Source organism: Antedon bifida, chromosome 8 (assembly GCF_963402885.1).
Source record: "Antedon bifida chromosome 8, ecAntBifi1.1, whole genome shotgun sequence".
In the NCBI taxonomy this organism is placed as follows: domain Eukaryota; kingdom Metazoa; phylum Echinodermata; class Crinoidea; order Comatulida; family Antedonidae; genus Antedon; species Antedon bifida.
The window spans coordinates 4,232,167-4,253,042 of NC_136233.1; the positions used below are offsets into that span (position 1 = coordinate 4,232,167).

The window sequence follows — 20,876 nt, forward strand, 5'->3', positions numbered from 1 at the left end:
TAAACTTTATTTGTGGAAATAATTATAGTTGTTGATAAAGTTAAGAATTTTGAAAGCACTTGTTATATATACTTTTTATTTACAAACACTGTACTATAATATCTCTGTAACCTTTTATGGAAAAATAATGTTATACTCACGAGTCTTGAAGTTTTCATCCAATACCTATACATAACAAATAATAATGCCGCATTAAAAAATACCTTAACACTGTTGACTATCTGAATTTCTAGCGGCTCATTTTATATTTAATTTTGATCATCATATCTGGGTCAGGAATAAGAAATAGACGTTTAAAAACTGAATACGATACCTTCTCTATATATTCAAACGGTTCTTGTTGAAAATCTTCTGTAGATGCTTTGTCTTTTACATTTTTGTTGAGTTGATACAAATGATCCTGCTTACTGTAGTTAACAGACCAACAGTAAACTTTCCTGGAACAAGCCAACAAACATCCAGCACGATCGATGTTAAGAAGCTGGTAACTCCCAGAAGAGAACGTTTTGAAATCACTGTATATAATTGAGAACTCGCAAAAGTAGACTCACTGCAGAGTAGAACCGAAAAAAGACCACGGTGAAATACATGTTGATCTTCGACTCTTCCGCATACTCAAATGATTCCGAATACACAGTACTTCAATAAATGTATACATTATATAGAGGTATAGTAAACACTAAAAACGTTATTGAGATATAAATGCTCAATGTACTTAACTAATTACTTATTTTATGCTTATAGTATGATTAAACAACCATAGTATTACATTGTACCTTTTCCATTTCTTTATTAAAACATTTATAAATATTATTGACCAATTTTCATTTCATAAGGTAGATTTATATGTTAAATGTATTTATTTTATGATTATTTTTTAAACAACAATAAGATAATAACAATACAAGTTTACATTATTTATTTCTTTGTTACAACATACCATAAAATATTGACAAACTCTTCCAATTTAGTAAGGCATAGTGTGATGTTTTCATCAGCAATAACGGTAACGTAAGTGGTAAATTGGGTTTTAAACCTGTAATCGGGGTTGCAAACTTTCAGCAGATATAACTCAACTCCGTAATAATAGTGTAATTAGCTAAAAATTATTCATTACTATAACAGTTGTCATTAGTTTTGTTAGACTAACTTAAGATATAACGAAAATAGAAATGAAAACTTGTTACGTTACCGTTATTGCTGATAAGGCACTATGCCTTACTAAATTGGAAGAGTTTGTCAATAGTTTATGGTTAATAACGTAGATCATTTAACTAATTACTAATACACTTAACATTATACGTTTTGGTTAACTTCAATAAAATTATGATGAATGATCAATATATTTATAGATAAAAAGCTTTTATTATATAAGTCAAATTACTTTTTTTGTATATATAATTAACAAAAACAATAATAATACAAGTTTACATATCTTAAGTTAGTCTAACAAAACTAATGACAACTATAATGAAGAATGTTTAGCTAATTATACTAATATTACGGAGTAAGTTTGCAACCCCTATTACAGGTTTAAAAACCAATTTACCATTGATACGTTACCGTTATTGCTGATAAAAACATTACACTATGCCTTACTAAATTGGAAGAGCAACACATGAATTCAAATACTTCATGATAGAAAAAAAATATAGATATACACTCATATCTCTACAGCTAGTTAAATGATTTAATAATTAGCCTCTTTGAACTATTTAGAAAATTAATGGAACAGATAGGACCTTTCATTTCGATTTGCAATTTTCAGCTTCTGAAGACAACAAAATCTCACACTAACCGAAAACCAGAGGCTAACCTAATTTTGATGAATGAATGAATATTTTGAGGCGCTCTACCAAATGTCTCACACCGCTTACAATCAAAATGCGGACTCAAACTGTTTTAACGTAGACGAATTACGTATACAATGAGTGTTCTATGTATATACAGTATAACGTCGAATTATTAGTCGCATGCAACGCGACTCTACAGCTCACTATCGGGCGGTGGGATGATCGGATGGTCGGTCGGTAAACACGAACTCAAATTTGAGCACGCGACTGCAGCCATGTATATGGCCTTGTTTTAATATTAACTTATTAAATCTATCACAAGATATACTACTAGTGTATTCTCAAATAATGAATTTTCTTCATGACTTCTAATAAGCCTATTAAACTCTGTACAATTTGTATTAATAACACAGTAGTCGCTTTCACCTCATGCCTGAGAATTGTATGCACGCATGTCGTCATTTCCTGTACCATCAAACGTGCGTTTGCTGTATTTCCTTCTACGAGTGAAAGCCTAGCATTTATGTACAAGGCAAGGGCTATGGGATGAAGTAGAATTCTATGTTGCATTTTGGCAAAGTGGTGTAACAATTCATCAGCAACTTCCCAGGCATCCATCGCAAGAGGAAACGGAGTAGATATCTCCACATTAATCTGCCGATTCATCATAACTTTATCTTTGTTAACAGTAAGAATTATGGGTAATAATACTGTGAGTTTCTCTTTCAGTTCGCTGTAGTTCGTCATTAGATAATGGTATATCACTATAACGGCTCGTCCACCAATTTGATTATCACTCCATTTGTCGGGGTATACCATGTCGATTCCCAATTCGTAATACTGCAATGGCTTTTTGCAATAGAGTGATCTGTATGGTTCGCGTAGATTGATTCCAAATCTGCGGAAATATATCAGTAAGTATGTGTATACATCTCCTAAAAATCTATACAAACGTTGTTTGAATAAGGGTTCGTAACCTTCCAATACTATGGTTTCAATATTGTCAACAATAGGCCTCATTATGTCTTCTGGGATCTTCATAATCTCCGAACTAGTGTCTTGTGTGTTGGTAACAGCGTCGAAAACTCTTAACAAAGAAGGAAAATCTTTGGCCGCCCACATTGAATTCTCTAAATATCTGTATGTACTATGCGTAGAACCGCCCGGTTCCAATTGTTCAATGGCTAGTTTAAGTTTTTCTGTCGCTCTAGAATGCTCTAGGAGATTGGTTTCCAAAGCAGAAAAGTCATCTGGTGTGTTTACTCTGGGGATCCCTAATGCATCACTCATAGAATTGATGACATCAGTACGAACAAATGAAGCTATAGGAAGACTCGACATCACCATTGTCCAGAGATCTTTCTTTACTGATTCCAGTTGGTCTATTACGCCGTCACAACGTTCTGTTGACAGATGTTCTATCAAATTTTGTTGGGGAATAAAATAGTGCTTTAAATGTCTTTGTTTGTAGGAATTGATTAACCAATCTATTACCTTTCTACCTACATCCATGACAGTCTGATGTTCATCTGGAGATCTTTCACATACCCACAAACAAGCAGTCTTTATAAAATAAGAACAGAAAGGTGTCGGTTTGTCAAGTTCACTATATACAATATACTTGGATTTTACTGCTTTCAGTGCATACATACATTCGGCGTACATTCTAGGAATTTTCTGGATGAGTTCTCTTTCAGCTAAAGAGAAAGATAATCTCCATTCAGTATCAATATGGCGACTGTTTTGATGTCCAACGGCGACTACAAGGCATTCCACTTGCCGTACCGTTTCTACCAGGTCTGGAGACGGCCAGTTTGGTCTTTTTCTAGTAAAGAAATTGTTTGCAAAAGACGGCCATGATTTACATTTCAAGCAAAATACATTATCAACCAAAATGATGTTTCCTTTTCCATTTGATGCTGTTGTAACTTTACTTGATACTGAGGGACCATGTTTTTCAGATCCGTCTATAGAATATTCATTCACGGATGTACGATTATATTCTATGAAATCATCGGTCTTTAAATACCCATCGTTATTAACCAGACGTTGAATATCTGTGTTTAGGCTGTCTTTGTCTTCAACTTTAAGCCGTAAAAATACCGGTTCAGTCTGCTCGGCAACAACATATCCCGCCGAACTGGTTTGATCTTCTAGGCCTGGTGTTTGCGATTCCCATAAGACGATTGGAAATATTCGCTTTCTCATCATCATATCGTGGTCACTACAGACGTTTACATGCATTCCTTCAAACATGCTTCCAGTTTGATAGTTGTGTTGTGGCCACCATAACAGTTGTTTGTCTACATTATTTTGTATCTCCTGTTCTATCCTAAAATATGATATTTTAGTTTGTCTACTAACTGTGCATAAGCCGATAACTGAATTTGCAAGATCTTCCATCAGCCGACGCTTACTCGTTAATTCGTCGTTATCTGCCATTCTCTCCAAAAGAAGAAGCCTTACAAACTATATAGGCCTACCAGAAATATTGAGACAAAATGTCGTACGAGCACGAACATAACAATAGCAATGGTTAGGCCTATAACAATAGCTTCAATTTATGACGTGAGGAGTACAGCTAAATTTAGATCATCTATAGTCCAGGGGAATTCCAGAATACAGAAATATGTCATTTTTTAACGAGGGCATGCAGATATGACTAGCAGAATAATACTCCGTTCAAACGAGCATAATGTACTTTAATAAATGAAACTGATACACTTTAGTAAGCTGCTGTTTTACTGTATATTATATAAAAGAAAGTGTAGAGAAAGATTTTTAGAACGAAGGATAAATGCAACCGAAGGTAACATCATTTTTTAAGAATGTTTTCAAGAATTAAAAATTATAAATGAGAAAATTTAAGTGGATGATAATATAAGCTATAACAAGAATATTAGTTAGACACTGGTAGTGTATCATATATAATGTATCAAGAGTAATGTGGGACACCTCCACCAAAGAGAAAGAAAAAAAGCAGCTGATTTACTATTTTAATGTATTAGTTTGAACGGAACATCCTATTGTCTTTCTTCCTTTGTAGAATTGTTCTACACGCCTTCAACATTGTGTATGGTTTTGTTGAACAGAATATGTAGAAATAGTTGTTCAAAATAGCATTTAACAATAATAAAATATTATATAATTTGCAACTTCTTTCTGGATTCTACCAAAATGTTAAAACAATATGAAACATTAGCATGATATAGAATAATACACAATCACACGTATATCTAAAGTAAAATGAGTTAAATTTATTAAAATAATTATGCAATCAATTTCGGGAAGACAACATAAAAGAAATGTGTGTTTCTTATAAAATGTGAACAGCACTAGGCCTTACAATTCCACAGTTCAAAGGAACACAGTTCAGTCAGGGAAGAATGAAATTACACTCAATTTCACTCTTCACTGATTCAGTATAACGTATAACATCAGTGATGATGAACAAAGAAACAAGTAGCGCATACGGAGTAACACCTATTTTCAAACTACAATTTATTTTCCGCATTTAGGATTCCATTATATAAGTATACGTTGTCATGACCACATATAAAAATAAAAATGTAATAAAATGTCGTCGATTGTATGTGGGTACTGTGAAGATGACGAAATTATAGGTCTACTATCATCAGGAATATACAAGATACACATTTGTCAAAAGGATGTTCACGGAAGCACGGTTTTATTTCAATGTAAAAAGCATTATACATTCGCTTATTGATTCATACAGATACTGTACCAGTTCAAATTAGAAAAATTTAACCAATTACAGATTGCTCTCATTTATTTTATGTTAATTTAATTTAATTATGTAACAACTATGTGGAAAAAACAATAACCAATCAATACAAATTCAGTGACATGAAATAAGCTCATTTTCTAATAATAATACAAAACTTTATTATATTTATTTGAAAAAGAAAAAGAGACTGAGAGTATTAAGAAGAAAAGAAATTTAAAGTATACATTCTTAAAGGTCAGGTGTTGGTAAAAAAATTCTATTGATCATACATTCCAATAATTATCGATCTATAGTTTCCCCTATGTTTCATAATTTTTGGGATTTTATTTGTGTTACACAAGTTTGTTGAAAATAAGCACTTTCTTATCAGTGGGGGATGATTTGATTTGATTTTATTTTATTCGGTTTCAACATAAGATTACAAGACAATATGAATACAAACAATTTACAAGCAAATACATTAAATAAGAAACCAAGGATAGCCCATAAAGTTGAAAGAAAAATCAACTTAATTCCAATGGGGTCCTTTAAAAACAGCATAGACAATCACAACAAACAACATAAACATGAAAATGAAACACGCACAACAATAAAATATGGCAGAAGATATACAATTTAACAATTTTAAAATATGAGACAATAACAAATGGAAGACTTACAGCATGAACTTAGAATATAGTATTTGTTATAATGGCATTATGGTTATAAAGACTCAGTCGATAAGTGCTTTTTTTTAAAGTTCAATTAACCATAGTTCAAATTACACAGTAAAATCTCTATTTTTTTGTACACAAATGTCGTAAATAGAGAGGTATTAAAAAAAATTATGAAAAATAAACGGTGTGTTAAAAATGTTATCAGATGACTAAATATAGATAATACTGTATTACTCGAATTTTACGTTTCTAGTATTTTATCCAACTTCAGAGTTTTATTTTCATGATAATATAGCAAAAATTATCCACCGTATATCCACCATATTTGTTCACTTTCTAGGGAGTCCCCAGACATGTTATTACATTAGGTTAAACTACCTAACTAATGAAAAAAAGTCTTCTTTTTATAGCAGAATTTTTCCAAATTTTGTATTTGACTATTTTAAGGGAAATTCATGTTTTTCGTCTTGATTTCTATTACAAATAATGTTATTTATGTACAATTAACCAGATATTATATTTGAAATTCATGCCTGTACCTGAGATTTAAAACTTTTATCATAACAGTATTCCATGTTTCTCTAGATTTAACTTGGATTGATTTTAAAATTGTTTTTATATTTATTATAACTGTGAAATGGCCTATTTAAAGTTGTTTTTATTAATATTAATTGTTCGTGTTTTTGGGGACAATACATCTTTAACATTTGAGTATAGTAAAATAAGCTATACTATTGTTCCACAAAATACAGTTTAAAATGACAACATTGGGTTTTAAGTACAACATGTAATTGAATACAAACATTTTTATATTATTTTAGCTATAAAAGATTGTAAAATTATAAGGCTTATGAATACACTTACCAATTGTAATATTGCAGGGAAATAAAAGAATGTTCAAATTTGAAAGACAATCAGGTTATTACATTTTCAATATATTTATATATCTATAAGTGTAATACATAATTACATATATATATATACATATCAATAGAGTAACTTTAATAATATTAAAATTATCTATTTAGTTTAGCAAACCATGTCTCATGATATAATTGATATTTATTTCAGTACAGTGTTCATACAGTTTTCATTTAAACGACTACAAAAAGTGTTTTGTCCAATATCAGACTGAATACATAAAAAAACAAAATGGCTGACAATATTTACCAACTTGTATTTACGAGTATTTGGAAGATCTAGAACTATGTAGTTTTCATTTAAACAACTACAAAAAATGTTTTGTCCAATACCAGGAGCACATTGAGAAGAAAATGGTTGACTGTAATTGCCTAAATCTTTGTACTGGGGCGAACGTTTACAATTAGCGCAAGAGCTACAACTTCATAGTTTTCATTTAAACAATATTTGATACTTTTTCTATTTTTTCTTTACTTCTTTACTATGTATGTTTGTTGTCCTCTATACAGATATATGATTGCCATAGCCAGAGTGTGTCATTAATTTGAAATATTTGAAAATCTGAGGAAAGAAGTTTATGTTGATTAAAAATGTTGAATGAAGATAACTAGATTATGTTTCAAAAGGGAAATGATTTATAAAGGTTATGCTACATGCAAATCGCAAACTAAAAAATAAAAAACTGAAAACAGTTTGGCCAAACCGAGACCCAAAAACAAATCTGTAAGAGAGTATGCATTACCATACAGTAGCATTATACGTTTTTCATATATATTTCTTAGTTTTTGGTTAAAATTAAACATTTATTTTCTCTTTTTATAACTGAAATAAATTTTTTTGTTTTTTTTTTACAGAAGTGAATAAATTTATTAAAACTGCAAAATGGCCTAATTAAAGTCTGATTTTATTAATCTTCATTTTTCATGTTTTTGGCGGACAATACATCTTTAATATGACAATCCTTTTTACATGGCAATAAGCCATAAAAGACAGAATTTTAATCTAGGGATTATATCTACCCCAAAATATACTCTGTATGTTATACAAATAATGAATGTTATGAGTTGAATGGGGAGAATTAGACATAGGGCGTTTCATACGTATGCTACTTGAGCTTGTAATCTTCGGACAAACATCGAAAACCTTGAATAACTACAGACTTGGGGCAAGTCTAGGGGAAGAATAATTCATTCTTTGAAAGATTGACTATTACATTACATAATTGCTGAATTAAAAAATAATGAAAATAATCTCCCAAATCAAAAAATAAATTTATTCATTTATTATTTTTTTCATGAGACACCCAAGGACACATACAAATGTAGATCCAATGTTTTTTCACTTTTCCAATAACTGAAATTCAAATTTGTATAGCATATTGAGCAACCAGATTCAACAATGAGAAACTGTACATTTTGCAGCACAAGCTGAAATCTATGCAAACCAACTGCTATGCAGTCATCAAAAGAACTACCTCATACATAGTTGCAGAAATTGTTATTTGTTTTGGACTGAAGAAACTCTTTTTTTTAAATAAGGCTGCATTTTGGGAATTTTATTGTATCTGTTATTTTGTTTTACAAAACAAGAATATTGAGGCCTACCTTAATTTCTTTGTCATCTGACCCAGTGAATAATAAACCATTCTTCAATGCTAGCGCATTAACGCCACCTTCATGCCGACTTAGTGTTTGCAGTGGCAGAAAGTTTTCAAGATTCCAAATCTGTAAAAAAAAATATTTTAAAAAGTTTTCAAAAATGTTACATTTTTGACGAATAATCACAATCAAAATGTTTTATACAAGTTTAGAAAGTTTATAATGATAAACCTTTACAGAATATTAAATATTAAAAAACGCTGCAAGATACATAAAGTAGGGTAAAGTAACATGCAATACCAAAACATCATAGGAAGCCCAGCTGCATAAATGTGACCAACCCATGTGCAACTATACTGAAATGGTTCTGCACAGTATATGAAGATGATGATCAATAATATTCAGGGGTATACTTTCTTATGCATAAAGCAGTGTACACATTTTTTAGAGATTTTGTGGAATATTTTAACAATATGTCTATGTACATTTAGCTTGCTTTTTGTTGATAATAGTGAGTTTTCGCATCGGGTAGGGTAATTACAGTCCCCTTCGCTTACCATCCCAATGCAAAAGCTCCCTCATCTTCCCACAGATCACCTTATCTTAAAAACATAATCAATTTGTTCTACAATTTTTTAACCTAATATACGCCCTGATATTAAAATGAAAACAAACACACAATAATGAAACAAAAATTAGTATTGGTTTATTTTTTGATAAGTTGGCATCGATTGAAATATAAATAGCTTCCAATTGATACTTATGGCATCTTGTTAGCAGCACAAACATGTCAAGATTTTTCATTCATTAGCAGTGTTTATGAATTAGTAATATTCTTTGTTTGTTTGTTTCTGTATATAAATTATTTAAAATGTATTTTACTATCTTCAAAGAAAGGAAGACTTGCAAGTTAGCTTTTATTTCCATATATTTTAAAACGGCCCAACCCAATCAGTTTAGTCTTTCCTGTGTTTAGTTGTAGTTGCTTAATACTACATGATTGCAGAAGTAGTTGTGGCACCCCACATGTATATACATAATGCATGTGACTGTAGCAACAATAACAATATAACTGGTTTCAGCTACAGTACTGGTCAGAGGACTTTAGACATTCCTCGCGTTGTTCGAGTATTGCTACCGATATTCTCATCCTCGAGTAATACATTAAGGTCAAAATCCATGCATGAACAGTTTTATTGAGCAGGGATTTCCGGCTAGCAGTTTATCCTCATTTCATTGTCTTTCGTTGTTCCACGTTATTAGCGTAAAAAACTAGGCCGTTGTCGGCGATAATAATTTATTTTAGAAATAGCAAATGTCAATCAACAATTAAGCAATGGGTGTCAATTTAAAGCATGAGGAGCAGGAATTAGTTGCTACAACGCAATTATTAACTTAGCAGTAGCATAGAAAGTAGGACTATGCATTAGTTGCGAAAATGACAGCAATAATACAGTAAAAGTTGCAGTAGCAGTAGCATTATTTGCAGAATTATCATTGACATTACAGTATTATTGTATGTGACAGTAGCAGTGTCTAAAGTGCAGTACAGTAATAGTAGCAGTGAATAGTTTTTTTGGTAGTTGAAGTAGTATTGTAATACTACTCCGCAGAAGCATTATGAAAACAGTATTAGTAGATGTGTTAGTAGCAGTTGCAATACAAGGTTGCAGTAGTATTTGTAGCATTAATAATAAGTTCTGGGCATACTGTATCCATGAATAGGCAGAGATAGAGTATGACCTGGATTTAGGATGTTTGCAGCACCATCGCAATGAATTGGTCTGCTGCTAATCCATTCAACTTGCTGAATTAAATTGTATTGTTATGCCCTACTTGGTTCCCACTAGGATGCAACACAAGGATGTAACTTGTAAGCGCAACACGAGTAATTCGACGAATCACAAGCGAAGTTTTTTCACATTTATAATTTTATTCTTTTTTCTACAACTAGTTCCACACCCACCTACACCAATATATTTACATTCACATTGTCTATTAAATCCTTCAAACGTCAGTCAACAGAAAAGACAACTTGTAAATGACATGGGATGGGTCACATAAGGCTTTTCAACGCACCAACATCACAAGCAAGTAATCTGATCTGTAAATAGTGATTGGTCAACTTGCTTGTGTTGCGTTTACAGTCTTGCATTGCATCTTAGTGGGAATCATTGTCAAGCCACCGTATTATTAGTAGTGCAGTAGTAGTGCATATTAAGGTGTTGTTTTCATATACTGTACCTGAATTGTACAGTCATATGACCCAGAAAGTAGAAATTGTTTGGCTGGGGACAAGCCTAAATCAGTGACAATGCCAACATGACCCCGAAGTGACTTCACATGCTGGTGAGACACCAGATCAAAAATTTGCAAATTTCGATTATAAGTACCTACAAAATAAAACCGACATATAGAGTCATACAAATGGTGTGGGAGGTGAAAGAAGGGCATGCAACGTGGAAGCAATGATGAAAAGTGAGACTCCGTGTTATCATTGTTTGTTGTTACCTTGACAACGGAATCAAATGATGTTGACACTAGAAACATATTGCAAGGAGAGAGATGAAGGTCTGTAATTGTACCAATATGTGCTGTCAAGTCACTAAGATGTTTGTGAGTAATAACGTCATATAATTGTATATTCTGATTGTATGTTCCTAAGAAAAAGAGAGCATTTTATATTCAGGTGAACATTAAAGATGTATTATCCCCCAAAAACTTTGAATTATGTTATTTTGTAGTTTTAATTTAGTAAATCACTTCCGTAGAAAAGAAAATGGAAAAAAGAATTATTTTTTCAGGAGGACATCTACATTAAAAGTTGTAAGTCAAATTGTTTTGTCAAACAAGATAATGAACATTTATTAGTGGAGTATATATAGTATATATCAAGAGGTGGACTGGTCTACTAATAAAAAACCCTATCCATTCTAAAAATACAAAATTGTTTGCTTTATACCACACATATGTTAATAACCAAGGCTAGGCCCTAGCCCCCTTAAAAAAAGATCTACAGTGCTCAGAATTCGGCCGAGTAAAGCTAGCTAGTGCACATTTCAGAATAGTTTTCAAATGTGCAACCTCGAAATTCTAACAAAAACATCCTAATTGCAGGTTTTTTTTTTTTTGGAATTCAATTTCTAACAATAGTTAAACAAGGGAAGCGTGACATTAAATCTTATTCTTTCGGTTTAAACATAGAGCAAAGATAGAATATTATTTAAATAACTAGCATAAAACAATTTTTATTTACTGGCCGAAATGATGATCAAATATAAATCGAAATATTAAATCTTTATTTCCTTCACATTAGTTATCAGCGTTCTATCATTGCTGAAATAACACATTATAATATATGTTTTATTTAGTTAATTTAGTTTTTATGACATCATGAAGTACATATTGCTTACCAATAATTAAGTAAAGATCAGTTATTGCCATGGAATAGACGGAACCATAAGTATGCTCCAATTTTCTCTTCAGGTTAAAATCGCCATCAGAACTCCAGACATGTATAGCATTGTGAGACCCACTGTACAGCATTTCCTATAATAGCAAGAAACATTTCTTACAAAAAACGCTGCTCGACTTTTTGAAGTAACAGTTGTAATTATTGTTCTTTCTTCATTAAATGATGCTCTTTTTGAAATTGATATTCTATTTCATAATTAAGAAATAATGATTTATTATCAATTATTTTTGTTTAACGTAAATATAGTCTGAACGGAACAAATTCCGAAACTAAACTAACAATTTGAATAATGGTGGTGGTCAAACTATATTCCAGGGTAGAGGCGTCACTCCCTAAGGTCGTAGTGACTCACATACCCTAACATTCCAGAAACAAAAAATTTTTCCTTATCCTGATAATTTAACACATTTTACAATACAAACCTTACTATCATCCAAAGTTAATGCTCTAACCCAATGATGAAGACCAGATAGTGTTTTAATGGCTTCTAATTTCTCATGACTCCAAATCTTTCAAAATAAATAGAGATTTTTAGTTACAAATTATGTTAGGGAACATTTGCTTTCCTCATGCAGTGGCATAACGCAAAAGACATTGGCGAGGCCCCTGGGTATAGCCAGTGAGCGCTCATTGGCGACGTCCCTGGGTTTAGCCAATGAGCGCTCATTGGCGAGGCCGCTGGGTTTAGCCAGTAAGCGCTCATTTGTGAGGCCCCTGGGTTTCAGTGAGCGCTCATTGGCGAGGCCCCAGGGTTTAGCCAGTGAGCGCTCTTTGGCGAGGCCCCTGGGTTTAGCCAGTGATCGCTCATTGGGGAGGCCCCTGGGTTTAGCCAGTGAGCGCTCATTGGGGAGGCCCCTGGGTTTAGCCAGTGAGCGCTCATTGCCGAGGCCCCTGGGTTTAGCCAGTGAGCGCTCATTGGCGTTAATTAACTTTTCTGATGCAACATTCAATCAGTAAGGAAGTTTATCGTGTTATTTCTCATGCTTACATTTCTTGTCATTGCATAAGGTTGTACAATTACAATGTATTAAATAGAAATAAAATGTTATTTTACCTTAATTTCTGCATAGGAAGATGAAAAAACATACTTTGCTGTTATGGCTAATGCTGTAATTTCTTCTGAGTGGGCGTCCTAAAAAATGTATTTATAAAATCAACCAACCAAATGGATACACTAGGTAAAATAAAATCAATATACTGTATCATATTACTATACATACAATAAAAAACACACAAATAATATATATATATATATTTCTATAGGGAATATACTGACAAATATTCTGAACAGATTTAATAAAATATAAGTAAATGATTATGGTTTCTGGAAATTGAGAGGCATTCAGAGTTGGGAACCCCACAAACTATCGACCATAAGCATGATACCACATTCACAAGAATTGCCTTTTGAAAATTGAAACAAACTCCTTAACACATTCAGGTGTGCTGTTTGTATCTTGGTGTGTAGACGTTTACCAAATTTAAGTGTGCTGTGAATGGCACACCTTGATGGAATTTAGGATTGTTCCTCAAAGGACCATGCATGTGTACAAAATAATGACCAATATTGATGAGCAAGTTTTATCTACCTTTCTTGCTAATGTTTCTACCATAGCCTGTTCATCATAAGACCATTTTCTAATGCTTTTATCTATGCTCGCACTGAAAAGAAAATCCCCTCCATCTATCAATACTGTCACCTAAAAAGAGAAAATAAATAATATAATATTAATAATAATAACAAACAAACATTCAATCAAGACTTTAATCTAAATTTTGGAGAATTTTTCTAGAAGTGAGAAACACTTTTAGCTTTTATTAAAGTAAAAACCATACGACAACTTATTGCCTGTAAAAGCTTACAATTTTCATTGGACACTTTTAGCCTTTTCAAAATAAAAAATCGGTCCTGTAAAGTGGAGTGGTTCTTCTTAATTTTAAACAGGATATTTATTGGAACAAGGTAGTATGGGAAAAGAGTATTTACTGAAATTTATTCAAATGGGCTCAGGTTATTTACAATACATTTACATATAGCCAAATATGGTATTATAACCTACATCAATCTTATCTGATGTTTGCGGTCTGCAAATTGATTCTTTACGTGTTTTACAAGTCTGTATTTTACCAGACAAAAATTGAAACATCTGCAAAATGTAACAACATGTTTGCATAGTGTGAATACAATTTTGTGTGAAAAACACAATGATGAGAGGCCTGTTTTTGTTCCAAGATGTTCAGAGTTGATACTGTGCACGCGCATGTATTGCCCTGGTATTAAACTTACCAATCGTAGTAAGCAAATAGCACGCAACTATGCTTTTCCTTCGAGATTTATCAGGGTTCGCATACGCGTGTATGAAAATGTGTTACAAATCGGGAGATCAAACCTGGTTACAAGTTGTTACAAGATGTAAAAATTTATGCAAATGTGAAAAGGGTATAACATGACAAAGACAAATGAAATACAGACTTGGGGCAAGTGTAGGTAATCAGTTACAAGTTTAGTTACCTTTCCCTTGTGTCCTTTAAGCGTTTTTGCACAGCCTTTACTTAACTGATCTATGTTCCATACTTTAATGACGTTGTCATCACCACTACTGTACAGATTTCTACTCTTAACTGCTAGACAATGAACGCTACCAGCATGCCCTCTATAACAAAAAAACGTCTTACAGTTAAAAGTTAAAGTGTCCATTCATAGGGCCAAGGGGATTGCAAAAGTAGTGGAGCTGTAGCTTTGTGGTTAACAAGTTTGCCTTTCAATCCCAGGGTCCAAGGTTCAATCCTGACCTAGTGCCAGGGTTGTAACTCCACTCCCTAAGCCTCAAATGAGACTTACATTAAAAGCATAATGAATTATAAAATAGTTTATCCATACTGTAATTGGCTAGTTGCCCGCTTTTGGATGCGTATGAAAAAAAAAACTTTTAAAATACAGAATATGAATTTATTATTATTGCATAATAATTTAATTTTGAAACGTCTAGAATTTATTTTTATTAATTGAATTTTGAAAAGTTTATATTTTGCCATTTTTTCCTGTGTACAGGGATTTAAAAACAGTAAAATTGTAAATAAATTGTAAAATTGCTGCAATATTACCATCTGTGAAAATGGGTCTAGATCGGCAATAACACTGACTTGTTTACAGCGATATTGCTGCAACTCTTTGTGAAAAGACCTTATAAAATGATAGTAACACAATGATTCTGAAAATGATTTTCATTGTAAAGGTAATGCATTCTGGTCCTCAAGTTTAACTGGAAACTGAGGAAATTTGGATTAGGCCCTCCACGGACCCACGGCAGCCAGCAGTGCAGCGCCTACCAGATCATCACACCGGGAGACTCTTTTCGAATAGTGTACCAAGTTCTTTAACGTGCACTGTTAAGTACACGGGACCAACGGCTTTACATCCCATCCGAAGGACGAGGCAATGAGAGTAAAGCATCTTGCCTAAGGATGCAATTAGTATGGTACAGAAAACCTCGAACCCATGCCTATCACATGCTAGTCCGATATTACTATTACACCATCACTCTCTGGTGTATATACAGCACCCGCCGCTATTTCTAGACGGTCTCCCATCCAGAAAGCAACCGGGTCCAACGTTGCTTAACTTCGGTGATCTGACGAGAACCGGTGTTCAACGCAGTATGGCTGTATATAAACATATACATAAAGTATGGAATATCGTATGACAATATTACCTCAATGTACCTATACACTTGAATTCAAATGGAAGAAACCACTTCTCTCTGGAAATTGATGATAGATGGTCTGGACTACTAGAAGAGTTCCTTTTACGTGAGCCAATACCTAAATTAAACAAGAAATATTTCTTACAAAAACGCCGCTCATCTCACGATAACTACCATCTACAAGCATCTCAATATTTATCAGCAAATGTTTTCATAGACAATTTTTTCCCAGATGTGCTTTGGGGTGTGCGCATGCCCAGTCAAAGTCCTAATTTTTTCAGCCGTAGTAAAGTATAAGCTACCACATGGTAACTGTTTCCTAATGTTATCATTCTGCCTAAAGGAGCTGCGCAAATTATTAGCTATACTATATAAAAATCATGTAAGACTATTATTTTATCTTTTAATTTTCATTACTTGATAGGGAGTTGGTAGAACTGTTTCTAGCTCTGCGTACAAGCTCAACTTTCTGCAATTTTAGCTGTTGTTCTTCTAAATTCTCAATCGATCTGAAATGAATTTGTAATAATATCAACTACTAATAAAAAAATAAATACAAATAATTAAAAGCAATAAAAAATTGGAAAATTGACCCTATCTTTCTAGTGATCAAGAATTAAACAATATTTTAAAGAGGTAAAGTGAGGGCCACACACCCTGTTGTACGTTCTTCTGCTGAGTTCAAATCCAACGCTAGTTGCATTGCTTGCAACCTAATAGGCAAGACACTTTATTTACAGTACGTTTGCCTCTCCACCCAGGTATACAAATACCTGTCAAAACACAACTGTGCTGATTTTATGCACCACTAACGAAACTTTGGGCCACAGATAAAAAAAAAGTTATGACCATTAAATAAATAAACTCCAGTATCATCCAGTAAAACCGCAAGGTACTGTAGGTAGATAATTTATTTTTCTATTTTGTTGATGATTTGACTTTTTAACTTGACTTTAGCATAGAATTGTTTTATCTTTGTATGAGACAAGCACCTTTATTTCCACTTGTTTTGTGGATGAAATAAAGTTATCTTATCTTTAAGCAGTTGACTTTCAGAAGATAGTAACATACAGGGTCATGACAATTGTATTTAACTACTGTGGAGTAGCTTTGCATCTGGGAGTTGCGTAATTGATCAGATGTTTGCCCTACTCTGATGTAATTTTGTACTTTATACTAAATAAGTACATTGAGAAAAAACAAAACAAACAAAAAAACAGTGTCACTTACTGTGAACACTTCTGCAACAAAGCAGCCATTGTTCTTCTTTCCTCTTCTAAACTTGATACTCGGTCACTTAATTCAGATACCATCTTCTTTAAGCTTGTATTCTCATCACTTAACTTTTCCATCTGAAAATTATTTCAAATTAAAAGAAAACCATATAAAGATTAAGAATTCTCTTTTAGTGTCAGTTTTTTTTTTACAGTTTTTGAGTCTTAAAAGGCACTGTTTACAATGATACTAAGACTTTTACTAGGGTACAAGGCGCCCGACACAACTGGTGCTGACCAGGGTTCAATTTTTGACAGAACCCTGGTTAGCGACGAGGGTGTAACCCCATAATTTGGTTTGGGTTTTGCTATTTGTTTTTTTCTATTTATCTCCGAATTTAGTTCAGCGCTTAGAGGTTTCACAACATTAGGCTCTTTATAAATCCATGATATTATAATTACTAATAGAAGAAATTAGATTAAAATATCAAAATATTCCCTCAGTACCTAGTGGGCATTCCTATACAGAGATAACATAATAACAAAGGGTAACATAATAGACAGTGCAGTGAGAAGATTGGAAGATGAAATCTATAATGCCATTTGATTCTGTTAAAAACCATTAGCACTGTATATAAAAAAAAAATTATACTAATTATTTTATGAACATGACAAATGTTTGTTCCAATCTATTTTTAGCATGATGGCAATGAAATAAGTTACATGTTTACATGATTGCCATACAATAATATTATAATATAATTTTATTTTCGTAGTTTTTAAAATTTACTTTTGTCATCTACTTCCGTACTAAAGCTCAGTCTACACTATCAAACTAGTTTGACAAAAGAAGTGTGATGTACCCACATATGGTAATGATATGACATCATCATGTCCATATATGGGCACATCACATTTTTTTGTCACATAAAGTTTGATAGTGTATACTGAGCTTAACAGTATGAAAATTAGTTGATGATGAAATACATTTATTATTTGTTTATTTTATGTCTTCAGACACATGTGGCCAATGATTACCATAGTAAATTAATCACTGTCCTATCAGATAGGTGGTAATCCCTCTGATTAAGGGGATATTTCTTAAACCAGTTCACCAGGGTAACCATCTACTTGTTTCAAATGATGATGATAACTGTTGATCTTTAGGTACGCTAAATGGCGCCACTGTCTTAACTGCTCGGCCATTTGACTCGCATTATAAAAATGAAAGAATTGGAATGTCACAGTTAGTTAGATGGACAGCGAAAACAAATCTAGGAGTTTATTTGGAGTTATTTAGAGCAGATTGTATAATTTCATAGATAGACCTACACTTACATTTTCTTTAAAATGTCCATATGCCGGCTCTTTAGCAAAATTACACTCAGATTGGTGTTTTTGTATTTGGTCATTGACTCCTATAAATGTACAACCTAATGTAAAGAAAATAACAAATGTTAGAATAATAAGAATTATCTGACCTTTAAGGGAATTGTGGTATTTATTCATAAAGCTCTGTCTACACTATCAAACTTTATGTGACAAAAAACGTGATGTGCCCATATTTGGACACGATGATGTCATATTACTACCATATTTGGGCACATCGCACTTTTTTTGATAGTGTGGACAGAGCTTTAGAACAGTTTCACATCCATCATCAACAGATGCAAAACAGGATGGAAATGAGTCATAAAATGATTGTTAAGGTTAAATATAGTCTGTGTGAAAAATATATATATATAATTATACATACAATATATTTGATATAACTGATGTTGAACTAAGCCTATGAAGTTCTGAAATCAAGTAATAATAATGTTTTAAGTATTTAAACACTGTCATCATAGTAGGTGACACTTGCACACGCATTCCACAAAGGCTAACAAATTTGTAATTTACTAAATTTCGTTGTGATTTTTTTATTGAGAGTGACATATAGTTGTTAAAAGATGTTGCTTAAGATTGAAAGCAATAGTATAACTTCTACTAAAAGGATTTTGTTGGCTTTTGTGTTGGACAGACAATGTTTTTAGTATACATACTAATAATCGGGATTTGTGTTTGGGAAGTTTAATATAAATTAACAGGCACGGAATAAATTCTAAACCGCCCGGTGATATTCTAAAAACAAAGTATAAATAAATGCTTTATAATGATTTAAACAGCACTTGTGTGGAGGATTTCATTGTTATATAAATTACCACTAATAGTAATTTTATCCCCTCTATACTAGTGGATAGGACTCTTACCACTTAGATAGAATGCACCTCTTTAAAAATCCAGCGTACATGATGCAAATTATAAATTATTGAGATGCAAAATGTTGTACGTTTACCATTTTCTGCATATTTACATGCCATATAAGGGCACACTTTAACATGGTCATCTAATTCTTTTTTTCTAAATGTTCCACACACAGTTTCGTTGTTCGGGCAGCCTAGCTTAACATACTCGCACGTCTGCTCATGGTCTTCTATGTCGGCTATTGTTAGTTGTACCGGGCAACCTCCTTCTTCCGGAACATAGTCACGAGATGTAAGACGTGTGATGCCATGGGGGCAGTATACTACTAGATCGTCAATCTGAGAAGCAATGGCTCTGTAAGTTTGAACAAAAAAATTGGCATAAATATACTAGTCTGTACATATTCAAATACACGTCTGTTCAACTCCATTTAATCCTCAACTTCCTCTACATTTCTTTGACTTGGAAGAGCACCACAGGAGCTATGAGGATATGGTGTGGTATTATAAAAATCTACATTATTATTAATGACATATTCAAATAAAAACAATGGTTAAACTGCAATAGCTCAGCCAATTATTACTAAAGCTAAACATGAGATGAAAGACCATTTTATTTTTTATATATTATTAATCTTTCCAATGTTACTTTACTAAATATGTTTCAATTAATCAATCAAAATAACATTTATTTCCAAATAATGCTGGCGTCACCAAGAAAGCAATATGCTTGTGTCAGAGATGCATGTAAATCTAAAAGTCATCGACAAGCCTGTAAAGGTTTAACAGTATAAAGCTAGTAGTAGTATATTACAATATTATAGGCTAGGTCTATCTATAAGTCTACAGTAATCTTCTAATAATAATGTGCTTTTAAAAGTAAAATGTTTCTGACATTGGCCTAGTACTGCAAAATGTAAACAACCTTCCTGTAAATATCAAAGAACAGGGTGTGGAGAAACCCTCTTCTCCGCCTATTATACTAAATCTGTCTGCTACCTACTCCCTATAAAAGCTAGGCCTAACAATGTCTTACCGGTTAACAACAAGGTTATCGGGATTTATCGGCTTTCCGTCCACCGGACACACAACCGGGCTCGCTTCATCACCGGTATCAAGTGGCCTACAAGTGCAAGCTTGGCAAAAGGTGTGGCCACATTCTGTACTGATTACGGGATTTAAAAGAAGTTTTTTGCAAAATGGACAATTTAACTGTGTTGATGGTTGTTTGACCAGAGGCCTAGTTTTACTGTTAATTGAAGTCATCCCAACAAGATAAAATCATTGTTTTCGAGAGTGTGGTATAGTAGTAATAAGCCGGATTTAAAAAGTTGTTGTATTATTAATCACTGGAGCGAATCGGGGTCAAGGGTCAGAATTATAAAAGAACGTCCTCATGTGCAGAGTGCTTACTTAAAAATTAAAAAAATATAATTATTATCATATTAATTGTATTGAATCTTATGATTTTGCATGTTCTTGTTTCCGAAATAACCTAAGCACGAAAATCCATAAAATAAA

At 32.8% G+C, this 20,876-nt stretch overlaps 2 protein-coding genes and 1 pseudogene across 3 annotated transcripts; all 3 read right to left on the bottom strand.

Moving 5' to 3' along the window:
- Nucleotides 1-920: 920 nt before the first annotated feature.
- LOC144850818 (uncharacterized) lies at nt 921-4,312 on the bottom strand. Its single transcript, XM_078708279.1, has 2 exons — nt 1,550-4,312; nt 921-1,149 (listed from the first exon to the last, which is right to left on the bottom strand). The coding sequence occupies exon 1, from the start codon at nt 4,233-4,235 to the stop codon at nt 2,124-2,126; it is 2,112 nt and encodes a 703-aa protein (XP_078564405.1). The 5' UTR covers nt 4,236-4,312; the 3' UTR covers nt 921-1,149; nt 1,550-2,123.
- Nucleotides 4,313-7,131: 2,819 nt separating this feature from the next.
- On the bottom strand, nt 7,132-20,653 carry LOC144850821 (E3 ubiquitin-protein ligase TRAF7-like). Of its 2 annotated transcripts, none has more exons than XM_078708285.1 (14): nt 20,392-20,653; nt 19,448-19,710; nt 18,448-18,542; nt 17,126-17,247; nt 16,313-16,404; nt 15,905-16,013; nt 14,704-14,845; nt 13,781-13,891; nt 13,246-13,323; nt 12,614-12,700; nt 12,130-12,265; nt 10,961-11,109; nt 8,723-8,842; nt 7,132-7,679 (listed from the first exon to the last, which is right to left on the bottom strand). In XM_078708285.1, the coding sequence occupies exons 1-14, from the start codon at nt 20,619-20,621 to the stop codon at nt 7,620-7,622; spliced, it is 1,794 nt and encodes a 597-aa protein (XP_078564411.1). In that variant the 5' UTR covers nt 20,622-20,653; the 3' UTR covers nt 7,132-7,619. The 2 variants fall into 2 exon arrangements, with proteins under 2 accessions (XP_078564411.1, XP_078564412.1); XM_078708286.1 differs by lacking the exon at nt 10,961-11,109 and adding an exon at nt 11,228-11,376.
- LOC144851201 (5S ribosomal RNA) lies at nt 15,743-15,862 on the bottom strand (annotated as a pseudogene).
- Nucleotides 20,654-20,876: the final 223 nt, after the last annotated feature.

Bases quoted from the DNA above. Each gene is read 5' to 3' on its own strand.
- LOC144850818 (XM_078708279.1), bottom strand. From the start codon at position 4,235: ATGGCAGATAACGACGAATTAACGAGTAAGCGTCGGCTGATGGAAGAT.
- LOC144850821 (XM_078708285.1), bottom strand. From the start codon at position 20,621: ATGACTTCAATTAACAGTAAAACTAGGCCTCTGGTCAAACAACCATCA. The intron at 16,014-16,312 runs GTAATGAAAATT...TGTTTAATTTAG, and splicing joins TTCTACCAACTCCCTATCAA to GTATTGGCTCACGTAAAAGG. The intron at 11,110-12,129 runs GTAAGCAATATG...TTTATTTTGTAG, and splicing joins TGATCTTTACTTAATTATTG to GTACTTATAATCGAAATTTG.